This window comes from Rhinolophus ferrumequinum, chromosome 13 (genome assembly GCF_004115265.2).
Source record: "Rhinolophus ferrumequinum isolate MPI-CBG mRhiFer1 chromosome 13, mRhiFer1_v1.p, whole genome shotgun sequence".
NCBI lineage: Eukaryota > Metazoa > Chordata > Mammalia > Chiroptera > Rhinolophidae > Rhinolophus > Rhinolophus ferrumequinum.
In genome coordinates, this window is record NC_046296.1 from 54,183,937 (window position 1) to 54,201,715 (window position 17,779).

General features: G+C 39.3%; 2 protein-coding genes across 2 annotated transcripts in view; one reads left to right on the plus strand and one right to left on the minus strand.

Moving 5' to 3' along the window:
• The window catches only part of HADHB (hydroxyacyl-CoA dehydrogenase trifunctional multienzyme complex subunit beta), a 31,573-nt gene extending 20,679 nt beyond the window's left edge, over positions 1-10,894 (minus strand). The window contains exons 1-4 of the mRNA XM_033125258.1: positions 10,760-10,894; positions 3,925-3,999; positions 3,777-3,821; positions 1,736-1,835 (exon numbers count right to left, since the gene is read on the minus strand). Coding sequence (XP_032981149.1) covers positions 1,736-1,835; positions 3,777-3,821; positions 3,925-3,991 — 212 coding nt within the window. The 5' untranslated portion in view covers positions 3,992-3,999; positions 10,760-10,894. The remainder of the gene's footprint in view (positions 1-1,735; positions 1,836-3,776; positions 3,822-3,924; positions 4,000-10,759) is intronic.
• Positions 10,895-10,988: 94 nt separating this feature from the next.
• Positions 10,989-17,779, plus strand: part of HADHA (hydroxyacyl-CoA dehydrogenase trifunctional multienzyme complex subunit alpha) — a 38,953-nt gene continuing 32,162 nt past the window's right edge. The window contains exon 1 of the mRNA XM_033125257.1: positions 10,989-11,232. Coding sequence (XP_032981148.1) covers positions 11,166-11,232 — 67 coding nt within the window. The 5' untranslated portion in view covers positions 10,989-11,165. The remainder of the gene's footprint in view (positions 11,233-17,779) is intronic.

The following is a 17,779-nucleotide window of genomic DNA, read 5'->3' on the forward strand; positions in this document are numbered from 1 at the left end:
TTTGACTTTTGTTCTTTATATGAATATTGCCTTAAAATTTATTGTTTCTTCCCCATTAACTATCATTTTTTACATTACCCAAAGTCTTTCTCTTCTCTTACCACTAAATTGCTCATTAACTTTTTCTTTTTCTTTTCAATCAGGATCCAGAATTAAACTAACACAAAAAAAAACAGCAAAAGAAACAAACCCTATACTAATGTGCTAAATATCTCAAATCAAACTTCATGGAAATACTAATTATCAAAAAAAAGTTTAAATAAATGATTTAGTTGACTGTTCGTATTTTTTAACAGCTAGTAAAACAGTTGAAATAAACATCTACATATGGTAATATATAAACAGGCTTTCCAAAAAAAATGGTCTTCCTAGCCCAGAACTTTCTTCTCTTGCTGGAACTTTCTTTTCCTACCCTGCTAATACTGCTGAGTACAAAGAGGATTCCATCTCCTCACTTTTCTGGGGCTACAGCTTCAGATTCTTACTCTTACTGTTGTGTCAGTACAGGAAAGAGATTATAGAGAGAAACATTGTTAAATGGGTGACTAAATTGAGAAGAGGCTGAATAAAACTTCACCACCACTTTCTTGTAGCATTACTTCTATGAGAAAGTACTCTCTAGGTACTAATTCATCTGTTTAAGAATGAATGTTTATTGTTTGTGTATGTATGTGTACACACACACACACACACACACACACACAGAGCGCCTGCACTGTGTGTGTGTGTGCGTTTGTATCTTCCACAAATGATGGCATTATATACATTGCTCAGCATCTTGCTTTTTACACTTAATGTGTCTTCAAGATCTTTTCATATTAGTAAAGATAGGTCTCATTATTCTTAGCAGATGCCTAACATTTCTAGCATGTTTTCAAGTGAGTGACTATTCAAAATATGAACATCAAAACAATCTAAACAGAATAGAACTAATGTTTCATTTATTTTGAATCTAGTTACCAAAGTCTATCATCAGCTTTTGGACAGACTGGGCCTTATTTGGGGACAGAAAAGGAGCAGAAAAGTCTAGGGAGAACAGTAGTTTGGTTCTGGGAATTCTCAGGCTGGTCTAGGATCATTTAGGTTCCATATACTTGGGACTGTGCTATGAGGGAGTTTGGACCAGCCCATCAACTCCAATTCTGATAATTTCCAAGAGGCCAAAGCAGTGGAATTGAAGGCCCTTCAGAATGCCCGTGGGCCCACATCCTCAGCATGCAAACTTCTGAAGAGGCACAGAAACAATGTACTCATCTCCAGACAGGGAAAGGATATCTCTACTGGAAAAAGCTATCTGCGCCCACACTAGGTTTTCAAAGTAGGGCGGGTTGAATCTCACACTACACTAGGTTGTTCATGAGAAAGGATGAAAAACAAATCTGCCATAGTATTTCACCACTGGCTTGACATATTCTGTATTAATTTCATGAAAATGTTACCTATATGTTAGTCCACTAACAACAATACTACCTACTGGGTTACGTTTAGAAAGACCACTTTTGAAAGTGCCTTAAAAGAAGGAATAAATAAACCATGTGAGGTGATGGATGTGTTAATTAACTTGATTGTGGTAATCATTCACAATGTATACATATACTGAACCATCACATTATATTCCTTTTCAAAAAAATCACATTGTACAACTAAACAGATAGACTTTTTATGTGTCAATAACACCGCAATAAAGCTGAGGGGAGAAAAAAGGAAAAAAATAACACAATCATTTCATACTTACGAAGTGCCTGACAGCAAAAATGGAATGCGAACACCATCCACCACCACGACATTTCTTATATTGGCTTTGGCTAAAGTTTTCTTTGATTTGGTCTGGGCAACTTTAAGACAAAGTTCAAATAAGTTAGTTAAAATACATGAAATCAGATGACTTTCCATTTTTAAAGACAGACATTCTAAGAAGAATTACCTCATTCAATGCCAAGTTCTTTTTGCCATTTACCAAACCGCTTCAATATATATTTTTTCAAAAAGGGTAAGAAACTGACCAGCATTTACAAGTTTCCAAATAATATTTAAGGTAAATACAGAGATTATATCTAATGATGATGATATTTATGCCATTAATAAAATTGTTTCTTTTACTCAAGAGTTTGACAATCACACTAAAAGCAACCAATTTGATACATAAGTCTGTCCTTAATATCAAAAGTCACAATAACTGATATTGTTTACTCTTCACATAGATTAATATTCTTGCCTTTTTATATAGAAACAAAGGTCATTTGGTTGATGACTATTACCCTTCTGCAAAAACCTAGAATGCTTCCTGATTCTGTTTGACTCAATTTGTCTAGTTATTTTCTGACATCAAAAGAGTAACCTCCCTCTAATTTTTTTAATTAAAAAATAAAACATGAATATATGCTTGTGGTTTGGGGAAAAAAAGGAAGAAAGAAGAAGAAAAAGAAAGAAAAGTAAACAATACTAAACTATGGAGAGTAAAAACTCTTTATGCCTTACACAGGATGTCCGTAAACCCATAGCCAAAGCTGATTAGATTCAGGATGGGTAATGCACCACCAAAAGTCAATGCACAGAGTAGCTAACCAGTAACCCATGTCAGCTACCTACGTGGTAAGCTATGTCTGTCAGATGTTCTCTTAGGAATCTAAGCAAAGAAGCAAAGAGAAATGCCAATTAGTTGAGGCTGAAAGGATGCCAAGAGGAATTTTTGCTGCCCCGTAACTCTGGCTTACAAATGACTTTAGTTGACCAGTCTGTCTCAAAGCTGATCACGGACTTTGGTAACTAGGTTCAAACTAAATAAAACATTAGTTCTATTCTGTTTAGATTGTTCTGATGTTCATATTTTAAACCGTCACACACTTAAAACCACGCTAGGAATGTTAGACATCTACTAAAATAACGAGACTCAGACAGGTTAACAAAACCAGAATTATTATTTTTTTAGACAAAGAAACTAAAACACAGGAAAGTAAAGTGACCAGTTCAAGGTCACACTGCTCAGAAAGAGGTAGAACTGAAACAGAGCAGAGGTCTTCTGAATCCTGGGAAGGTGCCTTTTCTATTAAGTTATTATCCGAGTAGAAATACCATAATAAAACCCAAATCAGAAGTCATAGGTCAATACAGGACCTGGCAAGGAGATAAGGTATGAACTTGTCAGGGTGTTTTTAGCACTGGCCACTGGAGATACACACCTGCCTGCATCAGGGTCTGCAAAAGGATGTATTCAACAGTGAAAAAGTCTAGTTCCCTGGGTTTACTGAGGCTCTAAATGACTCCATAAAAACCAACAAATTTATTTACTTTTTTCATTTCATATTGCCCAAACAACCTTCTTTTATTACCCAGTTCCCTAGTCACCCCTATTTCAGGAATGAGTCCTGTTGTATACAGGACAGGAAGATATTCATTAATATAGAAGCCTAAATCTAACTGCAGATGTAAAATGTTAGCTTTTGGCCCCACGACAGTCTCAAGAGTGTAAACTAATCATCTCCAGGTCTGACATGGCGGGTGAATAAACTGACCAGTAGGCTACACAGAGCCTCCATGACTCCGCCAGGCCTCAAACCCCAGAAAGCACCTCCTGTTCACGTCCTCAAGCCCAAGCCAACGCGATGTAACACCACTACTGACTGGCCTTATGTTATTTTAATCTGAAGGCAACAGTGATGTTCGCGTTGCTCATAAAAGGGGGGAACTTAGCAAATTGATTTTGGTTTCCATTCAGAATTCACAAATCTAGAATCTAACATTTAAATCAGAAATGATTATTTTACAAATGACTGTACCTGGGGCAGCGCGTAGCTGAGAGGAACAGCTCAGAGGTCTTACAGCTGGAAGACAAAATAAAGTTTACAAAAAGCAATACAATTCAAAGTCTGTGTAAGATGTTTATAAATCCAAATGTAATGTTAAATAAGAACAAATTAAACTTACAAAATCCGAGGGCCAACTTTGATGTATTGGGAAGGTTTCTAAAAGTGTAAGTCAAGATGGAAGCCATTCTGAAATCTAAAAAGAAAAGAACAAAAATATATCCTGGGTTATTTGAACAATTTGCAGCTTCTATTGTAGTCTATGATCTGTGATAACCTCATCCATGGCTACTGTGAAATACTGTAACATTTCATCTATTACAAACTATCCTCCTGTAGTAATAATATTATAACCACATTGACATAGCTTTCATAGTATGCAAATCACTATTGTAAACCTGAACTTATCCAATCCTCAATGACCTATGGAGTTGGCATGATTATTTCACCCTCTGTAAGAGATGTGAAAACTGAGGCATACAGGGATTCAGTCACTTGCCCCAAGATCCACAGCTGGTAAGAGGCAGAGAGGGAATTTAAAGCCAGGCATTCTAGCTCAAGTTTACACTTTTCTTTAGGGCCAGAGGAGTAGAGAGATTGCTGGGCGTGATCATTAAGCCACCCATGTTCATGTCCTGATTTTGACGTTTGTATTGTGATTTTGTGGAATGTTTGTATTTGAAGGGAATACGCACTCAAGTATTCAAGGATAGTGCAGTATAATGAATGTCAGCAAATTACTCTCAACTGTTATAAAAAAAAGTTCGTGTACTGCACTTACTACTTTTTTATAAGCTTGACAGTCTCAAAATAATAAAATATATATATTAAAACCCTATAAAGATATTTACAATATAATAACCACTTCCCTACATTCCTAAAAATGAATTCCTACAATCAGTAAGGAAAAAAAAATGGGCTAAAGATATGAACAGATCATTAACAAAAATGGGAGTACAAATGGCCCTTAGATACATGAAAAGGTATTCAATCTCATTCATAAGAGAAATACAAATTAAAATCACACCGAGATACATTTTTTGACCTGTCAAATGGACAGAAACTTAAAGGTTTGATATATATTGTGTGGTAAGAGTATACACAAACAGGCACTCTCATATACTGTGTAAATTTGTGCAATCCCTATGGAAAGTAATTTGGGTATTAACTATCAAAACTGCAACTGTACCTAACTTTTGATCCAGCAATTTCATGTCCATGTTTTTACTTCATGGATGTTACTTACACACATGTGACATGATCTTTGTTGTCACTATTTGTAATAACAAAAGATTAGAATAACCAACAAATAGGGAATTGGTTAAGTAACCCATGCTATGACCACCTGATAAAATACTATCTAGCTAAAAAAAAGATAGGGAAGTTATTGCCAATATGGGGCCATTTTTAACCCGTATTAAGTAAAAAAAAAAAAAAAAAAGCAAGGTGCAAAATAGTGTGTACAGCTGCTATCATTCATGTTCAAGAGAGGAAAAATAATACACACATTTCCTTGTATCTGTATAAAATATCCTTGGAAGTAGAAATAAGATGTTAAAAATAATGGTTGGCTGGAATGAAGGAAACAGCGTAACTAGAGGACCCAGTGTAAAGGATACTTGTCATTGTACATTTCTCAATTTTGAAACATGTTTTAACTTAAAAAAAAAAAAAAAAGATAAGAATGAACTGGCAAGATTTGCCTATGAAGGCTGTGGAAGCCAGCCTCTAAGACAGCTCCCAATAAAATCATCTCCACCTTTTGGAATTCCTATCCTCCCACATTGTACCATGGTTGGTCTGTGTAAACAAAAGAATTTGCCACTTCTGAGATTAGGCTATAAGAAATACTGCAACCTCAGTCTGGGTCTCTCTCTCTTAGATCATCACACACCCTGGATGGAGGAAGCCAGCTGGCTCATCTCCCCTAGAGGCAGCCCTGCGAAGGGGCTCACATGGTGAGGAACTGCTGCCACCTGCCAACAGCCACGTGAGTGAACTAGCTGGGAAGTAAATCCTCTAATGCAGCAAGTTTTCAGAGGATGACAGCCCTGACCAACATTCTGACTACACAGCCTCATGAGAAACTCTAAGTTAGAGCAATGCAGTTAATTCACCCCAGAAACTGTATAATACATTTTTAATGTTTTAAGCTGCTAAATCTTGGGATAATTTGTCTCACAAATAAATACAATAGATAATATAAAAGCCTTATTTAACTTCTTTTTGGTAAAAAGAGGATGCCTTATGGCTTCAGAAAAGAAAAAGAAAAATCGTATTTTTCCAAATATGTGGATTGGAAAGAGATGAAGGAATTTAGGCTCACCAGCTCAGGGATGTCAAGGGACTCTGGCCAGGGAACACAATTGGCCCATGAAATGGGCAAACACTGTTTCCAGAAGTTACATACTCATATGATGCCACATGAGTCTGGGATACAAGTTTCCTTAAGTGAAGTTCAGCATGAAATAAAATTCACAAATATCATCAAGAAAATGTTGATAAAGAAAAAGGGGGACCTTGCTCTAATAGATAACAAAACTTTTTATAAAACACTAGTAATTACGCAGTGTAATTATGGCACAGAAATAAATGAAACTTGTCAACAGAACAGGACGTAGCAAGTTCAGAAGCATATTCACTGATGTGTATGAGAATTCCACATATAATAAAAATAACATTTCAAGTAAGTGGGAGAAAGATGAATTATTTAATAGATTTGTTGGGGAAATGGCTAACCACCTGCAAAAAAATTTAGGTCCACAATGCACACCGTAAGTACAAATACATTCCAGAGGGATTAATCCAAATATATATTTTTTAACTATAAAAATACTAAAGAGGATATCAAAATATTTTTTATAATCTTAGATGGGGAAAGTTTTCCAACATATGACACACAACCCAGAGGCCATAATGGAAAAGAATAACTAATGTATCTGATTAGATACACATTTACAATATCTAACAGCAAAAGATACTAAAATAAGTTAAAAGGCAAACAACAGATTCAGAGAAAACATTTGCAACATGTAAAACAGACAAAGGGTTAATACCCATATTCCACAAAGAACTTTTACAAATAGAAAAAGAGAAACACTCTACAATGGAATCTGTGGTTTTCACCCCCAATATCCATTTCACCCCATTACATAGTTGCCATGTGTGGTTTGCATCGGGTTGAATCCAATCCAACTCCAGGCTTGAAATCAATCAGAATAATCTCATTCTTTTTCCCAACAGCACTGGTTCAAGTAATCAAAGCCTAAAACAATCGTGCCTGGTATTGCCTTTACCACTGGTATTGATTTAGCCATGGTCTAGTCAGCCTAACATTCAAGTCTTCTGCTTGCAACTCTGGAAGACAAATCTTTCCTCCTGAGGTTTGGAAAGGCTAAAGCAGTTTGCAAACAAGAAAAAAGCTAGCTTAAGGATAGAGCTGATCTCAAAAGAGCTGTCGACTGAGGCAAGAATTTCAGAAAAAGAAACTAGAGCCTTGATTGAATCATATCTGAAATTACCATCCCTTCAGTTCTGTGAATCAATAAATCTCCTTTAATAAGCCAATTTGAGTTGAATTTTCTGTTATTTACAACAGGAAGGTTCCTTCCTGACACATGACCAAAAGAGCAACTCAGCAAGAAGAAATCTGAATGCACATTAGTAGGAAATGGCTAAATAAATTATATTATAAACATACTATGGACTGTGCAGCAGTTTGGAAAGAAAAATGAAACGTGATATACACATATATACTGACATGGAAAGATATCTACAATATACTATATTAAATGAAAAAGCAAGCTGCAAAAGAGTTTGTATAGTAAGACTCCATGTGGAGGTGGGTAAAGAGAGGGAGAGGAAGAGGGAGAAGGGGCGGGATGGGAGGGAGAGAGGGAAGGGGGGAGAGGGAGGGAGGGGGAGATGGGGAGAGGGAGAGGGAGAGGGAGAGGGAGGGAGAGAGAGAGAGAGAGAGAGAGAGAAAGAGAGAAATCCATAAAGCTACAGAGTCTATATAACGAAGGGATAAAGAAGGGCTTTCATTTTATATTCTTCTGTCTTCTTAAATTTTTCTTATAATGAGCATTTTATTTTTTATGTACTGTATAACTAGTTTTATTTCAAATCTACATACATTAATATTTATATAGATATATAAAAATATACAAATGCATAAAAATGTTCAGAAAAATACATAGCAAAATGTTAGTAGTTATCTCTGGGTGGTGGAATTATAGATAAACTTTTCTTTAGACTTTTCTGTAGTTTCCGAAAAAAAATTACATAGAACATACATTCAATCAATAATTAATAAAAAATAGGGAGAGATTTCAAAAGAGGGACTACACAAACTACCCTATGGGAGGGCTGACCCTTACTATCATGTGCTCTAAGCTTTAGGAAATAGGTATTTTTGACTCAAGGATTTGGGGAGCATGGATACTCTACTATAAGACAGGCTTGAGTAGCATGTAGAACTTTGGAAAGATGCATCAAGTTTCAGGCGCTTGGGAACACGGGAAAGAAAAAAGGGACTAAAGGGACTACGCAGGTAATGAAAACAAGATAGATTGGCTCCAACAGCTCATGATTACAACATCATATGATTACAACATCATTAAGACAGAATGTAATGGTTAAGAGTGCAGTCTCTAAAGCCAGACAGTCTAAATCCAAATCCTGGCTCCACCCTAGCTGTATGACCTTCAAGTTACTTAACCTTTCTGTTTTAGGATTAAGATACAAATAATTCATCTGTAAAATGAATCTGTAAGATACAGCTAATTCTAGTACCTACCTCATAGGGTTGCTGTGAGGAATAACTAAATTAGCATATATAAAGCACTTAAATAAAATGTTTAAATAAAAACGTTTATTACAGTAAAGGACACATTGCCATTAAGCCCCCTCAAAATTCTCCCCCTCACTTCACACACCCTTATCCCATCATCCTTGCCACTTTCTAAAGCAGTTCCGGAAGTCCTCTTTCTTGAGTGTCTTTAGTTGCGCTGTTGTGGCTGCTTCGATGTCCTGAATCATTTTAACTTTGGGGAAGAGCCAGAAGTCACACGATGCCAGATCTGGTGACGAAGGTGGATGAGGACACACCATAATGTTTTTGACAGAAATTGCCGTACCAGAAGCGATGTGTGACAAGAAGCATTGTCATAATGGAGGATGATTTAGGGTACACTTTAAAACATACCTTCTCTCAACTGTAGCTCACACCCGACTGACTGCACCAAACAAGTAGACACTTGTCACACACTGTTACTAAGGTTTGATGCACCGCTTCCTGTATTGAAAATCCCTGCCTTTCAGGTGGATGGCACTTGGCAGCAGCATTCACCGTTATTTTGTGATCACAACGGAAAGGCTCTGTGTCACACATCACTTCTGGGGCAGCAATTTCTATCAAATAAAGCATTACGGTGTGTCCTCATCCACCTTATTCACCGGATCTGGCACCGCGCGACTTCTAGCTCTTCCACAAAGTCAAAATAACCATAAAAGGTAAATGTTTTGAATCGATTCAGGACATCAAGGCAGCCAGAGCAGCATAACTAAAGACACTCATGAAAGTGGACTTCCAGACCTGCTTCAGAAAGTGGCAAAAACGATGGAATAAGTGTGTTTGAAGTGAGGGGGAGTATTTTGAGGGGGATTAATGGCAATGTGTCTTTTACTGTAATAAATTTTTCTTATTTAAACATTCATCGTATATTTTTTAATCATACCTCATAGTCATTACATTTTTAAAGAGTTGCAAAGCAAAACAAAACAAAGAATATATGACAAGAGATCAATGTGCTTGCAAAGTCTAAACTATTCACTATCTGGCCCTTTACAGAAAAAGTTTGCCACTCCTGATCTGAACTTATGTTGGAGGGCCTTTGGAGGTCATCGAAAATCCTCCTTGAAAATTAAATGATCACTGGTCAGCCAGTTTCTCCTTAAAATGCTGAGTGATGGAGGACTCACTATTTGACTTAAGCTTTAAACAGAAACCTCTCTTCTTTCTTTCCATACTCATTTCAGTCTCAACTTTCCTGCCATTTCCCCCCACCCCTTCTTGCTTCCTGTCTTGTGGAACTTTGAAAGTGGTGAGCAGTGAGACTCAGATTGATGTCCGATGCCTGGCTCTGCCTACCACCAGAAAATTTACATAAACTCTCTGAGCCTCCCAAACCATCTAGAAAACGCACGTAACAATTTGGGGATTGTAAGGATTAAATGAGAGGGAGTGAAAAGTGCCTAGATCCTCAATGTTGTTTGTTTTTGAAATCAATCACCTTATTGGAAGACTGGAGGCCATCTTTCCAGCACAAACACAGCTATCATGCAATGCAGCGCTCTTGACTAAAAAGTTAGTCGACTTAGGCTCTAGTCCTATTTCTACCACCTGTGGCCATGGGTGAAATCACACTGATTCATGGGCTTCAGTTTCCTCACGGATAAGATGAAGAGGATGAATGGCCAGGTCCCTTCTGGGTTAGAAAATTCTGGAAGCACTGATCTCCGAACAGGATGGAGGAATAGACGTCTCCGGCCACACTCGAAGCCGGAGAGGTCACAGGACCGAGTCCCACCCGTGGTAGCAGGAATTAGGGTAAACCCGTGGGCCCGTTCTGAATCTCTACAGCTGCTCACCTGATTCCTAGCAAAACAAGTGAAACAACAAACACAGCAAACACACAGACACACACAAGAAAACAGTTCGTTCACTTGCGGTTATAAAAGACAGGTGACAGCGACGCCGGAAGCTACAGACATAACGCGTATGTTACTAACTCCTTTGGCACCGGAGACTTCCTCCATAAAGCTTCCGTCGGCTCGAACTCCACTCTCCTAGGGAGGGGAGGCAGCCGCGGGCAGTGGAGCAGTAAATGGGAAAGAAGTACAGATCAGGCCGAGGGGGAAAGGCCAGGCGGAAAGCCGAGCGCACGTAGCCTCACCTGCCGTTCGCGTCCGCTCAGGCTCCCGCGGCTGGCAAGGTTAGGACCCAAGTGCCAAGACTCGCCCGGACCAAGGGGCGGGTCCTGCCTGGGAGGACCCCTCACGTCGCTCACGGCTTCCGCGCGCTTCGCTGGTCCTGCGGCTGCCCGCCGGCCGCCTGACTGAAAAACCCGGCTCTGAGCCCCTTCTCGATGGGCCCCCTTCCTTCTAGCGGAGAAGGCGACCTTTCTGCCCGGTTAGCCAGAAGCGAAGGGCAGGGTTAAGGGACCGGCAGCAGCTCAACGTCGAGGTTTTAGTCAGGCAGTACGTTGGACTCTTGTCTGGGGCCAGGCTGCGGGAAGAAAAGTCTTCGGGCGGACAGCCAGCACTTCAAGCGCTTTCCACTTTCGTCCTCTTCTGTTCAAGATGGTGGCCTCCCGGGCAATTGGCAGCCTCAGCCGCTTCACTGCCTCCAGGACGTTCCGATGCACAGGTGAGGCCTGGCTGAGGGCACCCCGGAGCCCCTGGCATAACTCCTGCGAAGACTGGGGCGACCTCGGACCCGCGTCTCCCACTCGTTGCCGCCTTCCTGTCCCCGCCCGGAGCCCCAACCCTGGATCGGGGGGAGGGATGCTGTCCTGAGACCCGTGTCCTTGTGAAGGCACTGTCACTTCCTCTCTCACGACTCCCGAGTCCTGCAGCGATTTCAAGCTTCCCTAACTCCTAACGTTTCTGAGTCCTGTCCACCGGTCTGGCAGTGTCCGCAGGTCTCCCCGTCTCACTTCTGGGCTCACGCCCCTCTTACTTTCCTTAATGATGGCCTTGGATCTGTCCCTACTAGATTGGGAGTTCCAGGACTGGGACAGTACAGTCTGTCACATCTTTATGTCTCCGCGGCAACTCGCCGGTAACAGAGCTATCTTAAAAACTTCTTGGATGAAATTAACCTGTCTTGTAAATTACTGCCACTGCCTGCTCCTTTCCCTCAAAACCAGTTTTTACCACATTTTTAAATAGGGGGGTCAACTCTTGCTGTTCCAATAATCCCAGCGTGAACATATAGTGTGTTGAATTTCAAGGGGAGGTTCTGCAACTTCCTACAAGAAACATTCTTAAAAATAAGCAAACGCGTGTATCTTAAGGAATAAAATGTTAGATAATTTTAAGAACTATTTCTAATCTTGTTCCTGACCATACCCGGTTAACTTGCAGTAGCTGTATTATCTTTTAATCCTCAAACTGGCAGTGAAAGTGGGTGATTGTGGAAAAGTAAGTCTTTTCCTCCCATCTAAAATCTTTAAGGCAAAATGTGACTTAACTTTTTTTATTGCATTTCGTACTTAATACTGGTTACTTAATTAGAAACTTAGTTGGTAGTATATCCTGAACCATTGATTTTATGCTGAGTTTAGATAGGTAGCTGGAGTCTCTCTTTACTGTAGATTAATTTTGAATGATTGAATCTTTTTCTGGTTCCTTATTTCAACCACTGTTTTTAGTTTCCATAGGACTGCTCTGTGTGTGTGTGTGTGTGTGTGTGTGTGTGTGTGTGTACCAATCCTATTACCAAAAAAAATTGAAATGTTGTAAAGATTGAGGAAAGGGCTTAAGAAAAAAGAATCACCCATTCTCTTACTACTCACGTTTGTTTTGTTTCCTGTTCTCTGCATTTATGGTTTAGCACTAGAAAAATCAAACCTATGTTTTTGAACTTGCTCCTGCATTAGTTTTAAGGTACTTCTTATGGATTAGCAGCTGGCGTAATGCTGAGTTGATAGTCAGGTCATGTGGGTTCTAGTCACTAACTATGTGACTTTGGACAGATGTCTTAATTTAACTGGGTTTTATTTTCCTCAGCTGTAAAATGAATGCTTGAGACTATGGCTTTACCTTGACATGAGAAATAGCATGACAGAGCAATTAAGAGTGTTACGTTTGGAGTCTGACTTCTGGATTTGAATCTGGTTCTGCCTTTTACCCTCTGGTGACCTTGAGCAATTAATTTCTGTGTGTGTTCTCATTTGTGAAATGGAGAATAATCCCACCTTGTGAGTTTTAAAGGAGATATTTTAGGTGTAAAGCAGATTTTCATGGAGTAAGTGCTCAGTAAATGTTAGCTATTACTAACTCTTTCCTGCCCTGAAGAATTATGATTCTACATATCACAGAATTTCTACAAGTAATTTTTGCATTTTATCTGTGTAATTAAAAGTTGCAAGCTTAGTTTATCTATTTTTTGGTATTGAAATATATACACATATAAATATATATATATATTGCATTGTGTTTTCACCAATAAGAAAATACAATTCATTATAGTTATTGTCCCTTCTAATATCAATTTATAAATTTTGAAAAAAATGTCTAGAAAGTGAATTTAAAATTACCTGCACACCAGTATTGCCATTTATTTATGTATTTGTATATTTATTCAATATGAGTTGACATTCAATATTATTTGATATCAGTTTCGGTGTCAGGTGTACAGCATAGTGGCTGGACATTTATGAAGTCAACCAGGATTGCCATTTAGACTCAACAGATTGATCCTTCACCCTGAAGTTTGGTGCTAAGGCATTGCCAAACATGTAATGAGATTATGACATTTACTGGTAGATGATTAAATTCTCTTGAAACTGAGTTGTAATTCTTGAAGTTTTCACCCATTCTTCCTCTGTGAGTGCTAAATTCTGAATATGGCTGTCAAATGAAAATCACCAAAATATCTTGTTTAATTTCCACTCCTACCCTAAATCTAAATTCCTAATTATCTAAGTGGTAAAATAATTTCACAGGAAATAGATTACAGGCAAATACTTTAGAATATGGTGTCTATTTAAATTTAATTCTCACTTCCTTAATCCTTCCTTTATCCCTCGATTCTAGCCCTTTGAATAGTATTGAGAAATGTTGTTTGTTACATGTATTAACATTTTCACATTTGAAATTTGTGTCACCTCTCTCCACAGCTGTATTATTAGGTCTGGTAGTTATCTTCTTGAGTTAAATTATTAAAGTGATTAAGAAGTGGGAGAAAGGTTTCTCTTTCTTTTGCTGGCACAGTAGATATAGGTTAAAGTTCACTCAACTTCTCCAGCGTGAGCTGTGCTTATTTGTTAGTAGATAACGCTAGATTCCAAAAGCAAAGCTACCTTGTACTCCAACTTGATTTAGTTGACTGTGGTTTGGAATCCTTTCGGCTATATTTGTACATGTACTGGTTTTTCTCTTTCCTTTCTGTCTCAGTTGATGTAGTGCAGGTTTTGTGTATTCGCAATGGGTGTGTGCAGCAAAGGTAGGTTAGTGGGTGAAAGGTTAAAATGGTTTAATCTCTAAGCTAATGAGCACCAACCTGTTTTCTCAAGTATTTGGTCTTTGAAATTGCAACATACTTATTTACATATTTGTTTCTTTTTTTGTTTGTTTGGTTTTCTTTTTTTTTTCTTTTTGCCCCCACACCCCCAGTTTTTAAGCCATTGTTTCTCAGTCTAGTTGTGTAGGGCTCAGCTCCCTACACATACCAGCCCATGCTGGTATTATGAGGCTTGCACGTCCGTTCCCCCCTCTCCCCCCGCTGAGGCAGTCGGTCCCGGTCGGCAGCTCACCGCATCTCTTACCGGCTGCCAGCCGCTCATGATGCCTGCCAGCCAGCTTGGCCACAGTAGCACATGTCAGCACACAGCATGTTTGGTTTTCTTAGTACGTGTTTCCACCTCATCCCTCCCACTCTGCATTCCCAATCAGTCCATTCCCACTTGAACACTCTTGACCCTGTTTTAGCTAGAATTGCCCATTCCCTGGTTTCCCTCCCATTGGACTTTCTACTTTACAGGCAAACTGGTTTTTATGCCAGGCCTATTTTCACCTCTCACTTACCTCTGCTGAGTAGGATCTGGTTCTTCCCAGATTTATCACCGGCTGCCATAGAATGTAAGTTCCACAAAGACAGAGATTTTTGTCTGTTCACTCCAAGTGCCTAGAATGTGTAGCATATGGTAGGCTACAGTAAATTGTTTTTGTTGTTGAATGAATGACTGAGGTGATGCTGGAAGAGATTACAGTTTAGTTGGAGTAATACCTGCTACAGATGCAGCAATTAGAGAACAGAATATTAAATAAAGAGAAACATTTGGGCGGAGACGGGAAAGATTGTTGTAGATGGAATCTCAAGGAAGTGTGATAAATACAGATGATACAGATGGAAAAGCAAAGAAGGAAAGTATATCATTGGTGAAGTAGAGGCACTGGAGATTGAGATGGCTGGCTTCTATCTTAATGTACTTTGGTGTAGCCTTTGACTTACAGGAACTTTTATAATCATTACATCACCTTCATTTCTATCTTTACAAGAACACTGAAATGCACTAAAAGACTCGTTTATGGTCATACAGCAACTAAATGATATACCTGGTGATTGCACCCAAGTCTTTTTTCTTTTTATAATTTTATTTTTTTGTCAGACAAACATGTTTTGTTTTGTTTTTCCCCAGGACTTTATTGGGGAAGTGTGTACTTCCATGACTTTTTTCCAAGTCAAGTTGTTGTCCCTTCAGTCTTAGTTGTGGAGGGCGCAGCTCAGCTCCAGGTCCAGTTGCCGTTGCTAGTTGCAGGGGGCGCAGCCCACCATCCCTTGGGGGAGTCCAATCGGCAACCTCAGCTCAAGGTGCCGTGTTCAATCTTAGTTGCAGGGGGCAGAGCCCACCATTCCTTGCAGGACTCGAGGAGTTGAACCAGCAACATTGTGGTTGAGAGCCCACTGGCCCATGTGGGAATTGAACCGGCAGCCTTTGGAGTTAGGAGCATGGAGCTCCAACCGCCTGAGCCACCGGGCGGGCCCCACACCCAAGTCTTTTGACTCTCGGGTCTTTTGTCTTTGCACTAAGAGGGCTGACTTGGATTACTTAAAGAAGAAATGCAGGGGGCGATCAGTTAGCTTAGTTGGTTATGGTGCGGTGCTCTTAACAACAAGGTTACTGGTTTGATCCCCATGGGCCACTGTGAGCTGCACCCTCCACAACTAGATTGAAACAACTACTTGACTTGGAGCTGATGGGTCCTGGAAAAACACACTTAAAAAATAAATAAATAAAAAGAAGAAGAAATGCAGGCAGAACCAGAGATCACTCCACTGTAGTTCTGGTGCCTTCTACACAGTTTTCATTTTTTAAATAACATGTTGCTTTGCATTTCAAACCAGTATAAAACTGCTGTTTTCTGTACCTTCTCTTCCCCTCCCTCAAAGAACTGCAGGTTAGAGAGAAAGATGGAGGAATAGCCTTGGCTACTCTTGATGGCGCTCTCCTAATCCATTTCACAATCAGTGGGTTCTCCAAATCAGTGGTTCCTATGTGCCCATGTGTTGTCCACTTCAATTACCTTTTTTTTTTTTTTTTTTTAAATTTATTTTAAGTGTGTTTTTCCAGGACCCATGAGCTCCAAGTCAAATAGTTGTTTCAATCTAGTTGTGGAGGGCGCAGCTGACAGTGGCCCATGTGGGGATCGAACCAGCAACCTTGTTGTTAAGAGCACTGCGCTCTAACCAACTGAGCTAACCGGCTGCCCCTCAATTACCTTTTTAAAAAATACAGATTCTAAGGCCCAGCCCCCTTAAATTCTGATTTGGTGGTTTTAGGTTGTCTGTCATCCAGAAATTTATGAGTGTATTTGAGCCTCCCTAACTGATTCTAATGCCCACCATAGTTCTGGAATCACTTTTCAATAGTGTTATGGGAAATCCAGTCCAGTTGGATATGTTGAATAGTCTCATGTGTAATAGTTTAGCCATGTGTTCCTCATTCCAAAAGGGTCCCTGCTACCTGGTCAAATATAGAACATCCTAACTTGGAAACTGGGTATGGTTCTAAGGTTTGTTTCTAAATCATGTAGAAAATACTTTTGGTAGAACTGATGTTTAAAATGGCATTTAGAATACAACCATGATGGTTTAATTTTATTGTCCATTGCCCTTGGTTATTATCGCAGGCTAAGGCAAAGGCTTAGACTTTTGTTTGACATGCCTTGAATTCTGAATCAAATGAAGCTAGGAGATTTAGGGAATGAGAGAGTAGGCAGAGAAAGAGAAATAAGCAGTCACAGGCTGGTGGAAAGGTTTACTCACTGAGAGGTTGCTAGGGATTTTAACTTTCTTTTTTCTTAAATAATAGCACTCCTACATTAAGCAGGCACTCCACACTCTCCTAAATTATGTTTGTGGATTCCAAGACCATATAAACCCTAATGTAGCCCAAATGCAGTATATTTTGATGAAAATTAGAAATGCAAAAGTTTCAATACTAGTAAGAAGAATTAAATAATATTTGGGGAAAGTTAGTATAATTAGAGGAGATACATGAAGGAACCACTGGATATTATTTAAATGTTATTTCTTTGTTATAGTTGCTATTACTTTAAAACTTACGCCTTTTCCTGGGTACAAGTATTTCACGTGTACTGCTATTACAATTGTCAATTATTAAGGGGTGATTTGTTTTCATTTTTAAAACCAAAGAAAGAGAAAACTTTTTCCTAAGATAATTGGAAAGATTTGGAAGATGCGGGTAGGGAGAAGAAGTAAGGAGTTAAAGAGGTGCATAGGAGATATGGTTTGAGGTGCAATGAATATGAAAGACAAGGGAAGAAAGAGCAGTGTGTTTTTTAAAAAGATTAGAAGTTGTAATTAAGGGATGTTGACCGTATGCTCACCTCCAGAATAGCTTGGCAACTACCTAGACCAGGGGTGTCCAAACTGCGGCCCATGGGCCAACTGCGGCCCGCAATCCATTTTCAATTGGCCCGCAGCAAATTCCAAAAATATATTTAGTTTACTTAAGTAAACCAGGTGAGGCAATACGGACTTCACCTCGAGTGAGTGGCCCGGCTGTTTGTGTATTTTACTGCATATGGCCCTTGGTGAAACGTTGAAAAAAGTTTGGACAGCCCTGACCTAGAGCAAGGTGTTTGGATGAGAGCAGGGCAAAGGTGAGCCTTTAGTGCTAGGAAAAAGATAGAGGAATGCCCAGAACAAAGCTGAAATTCTTGCC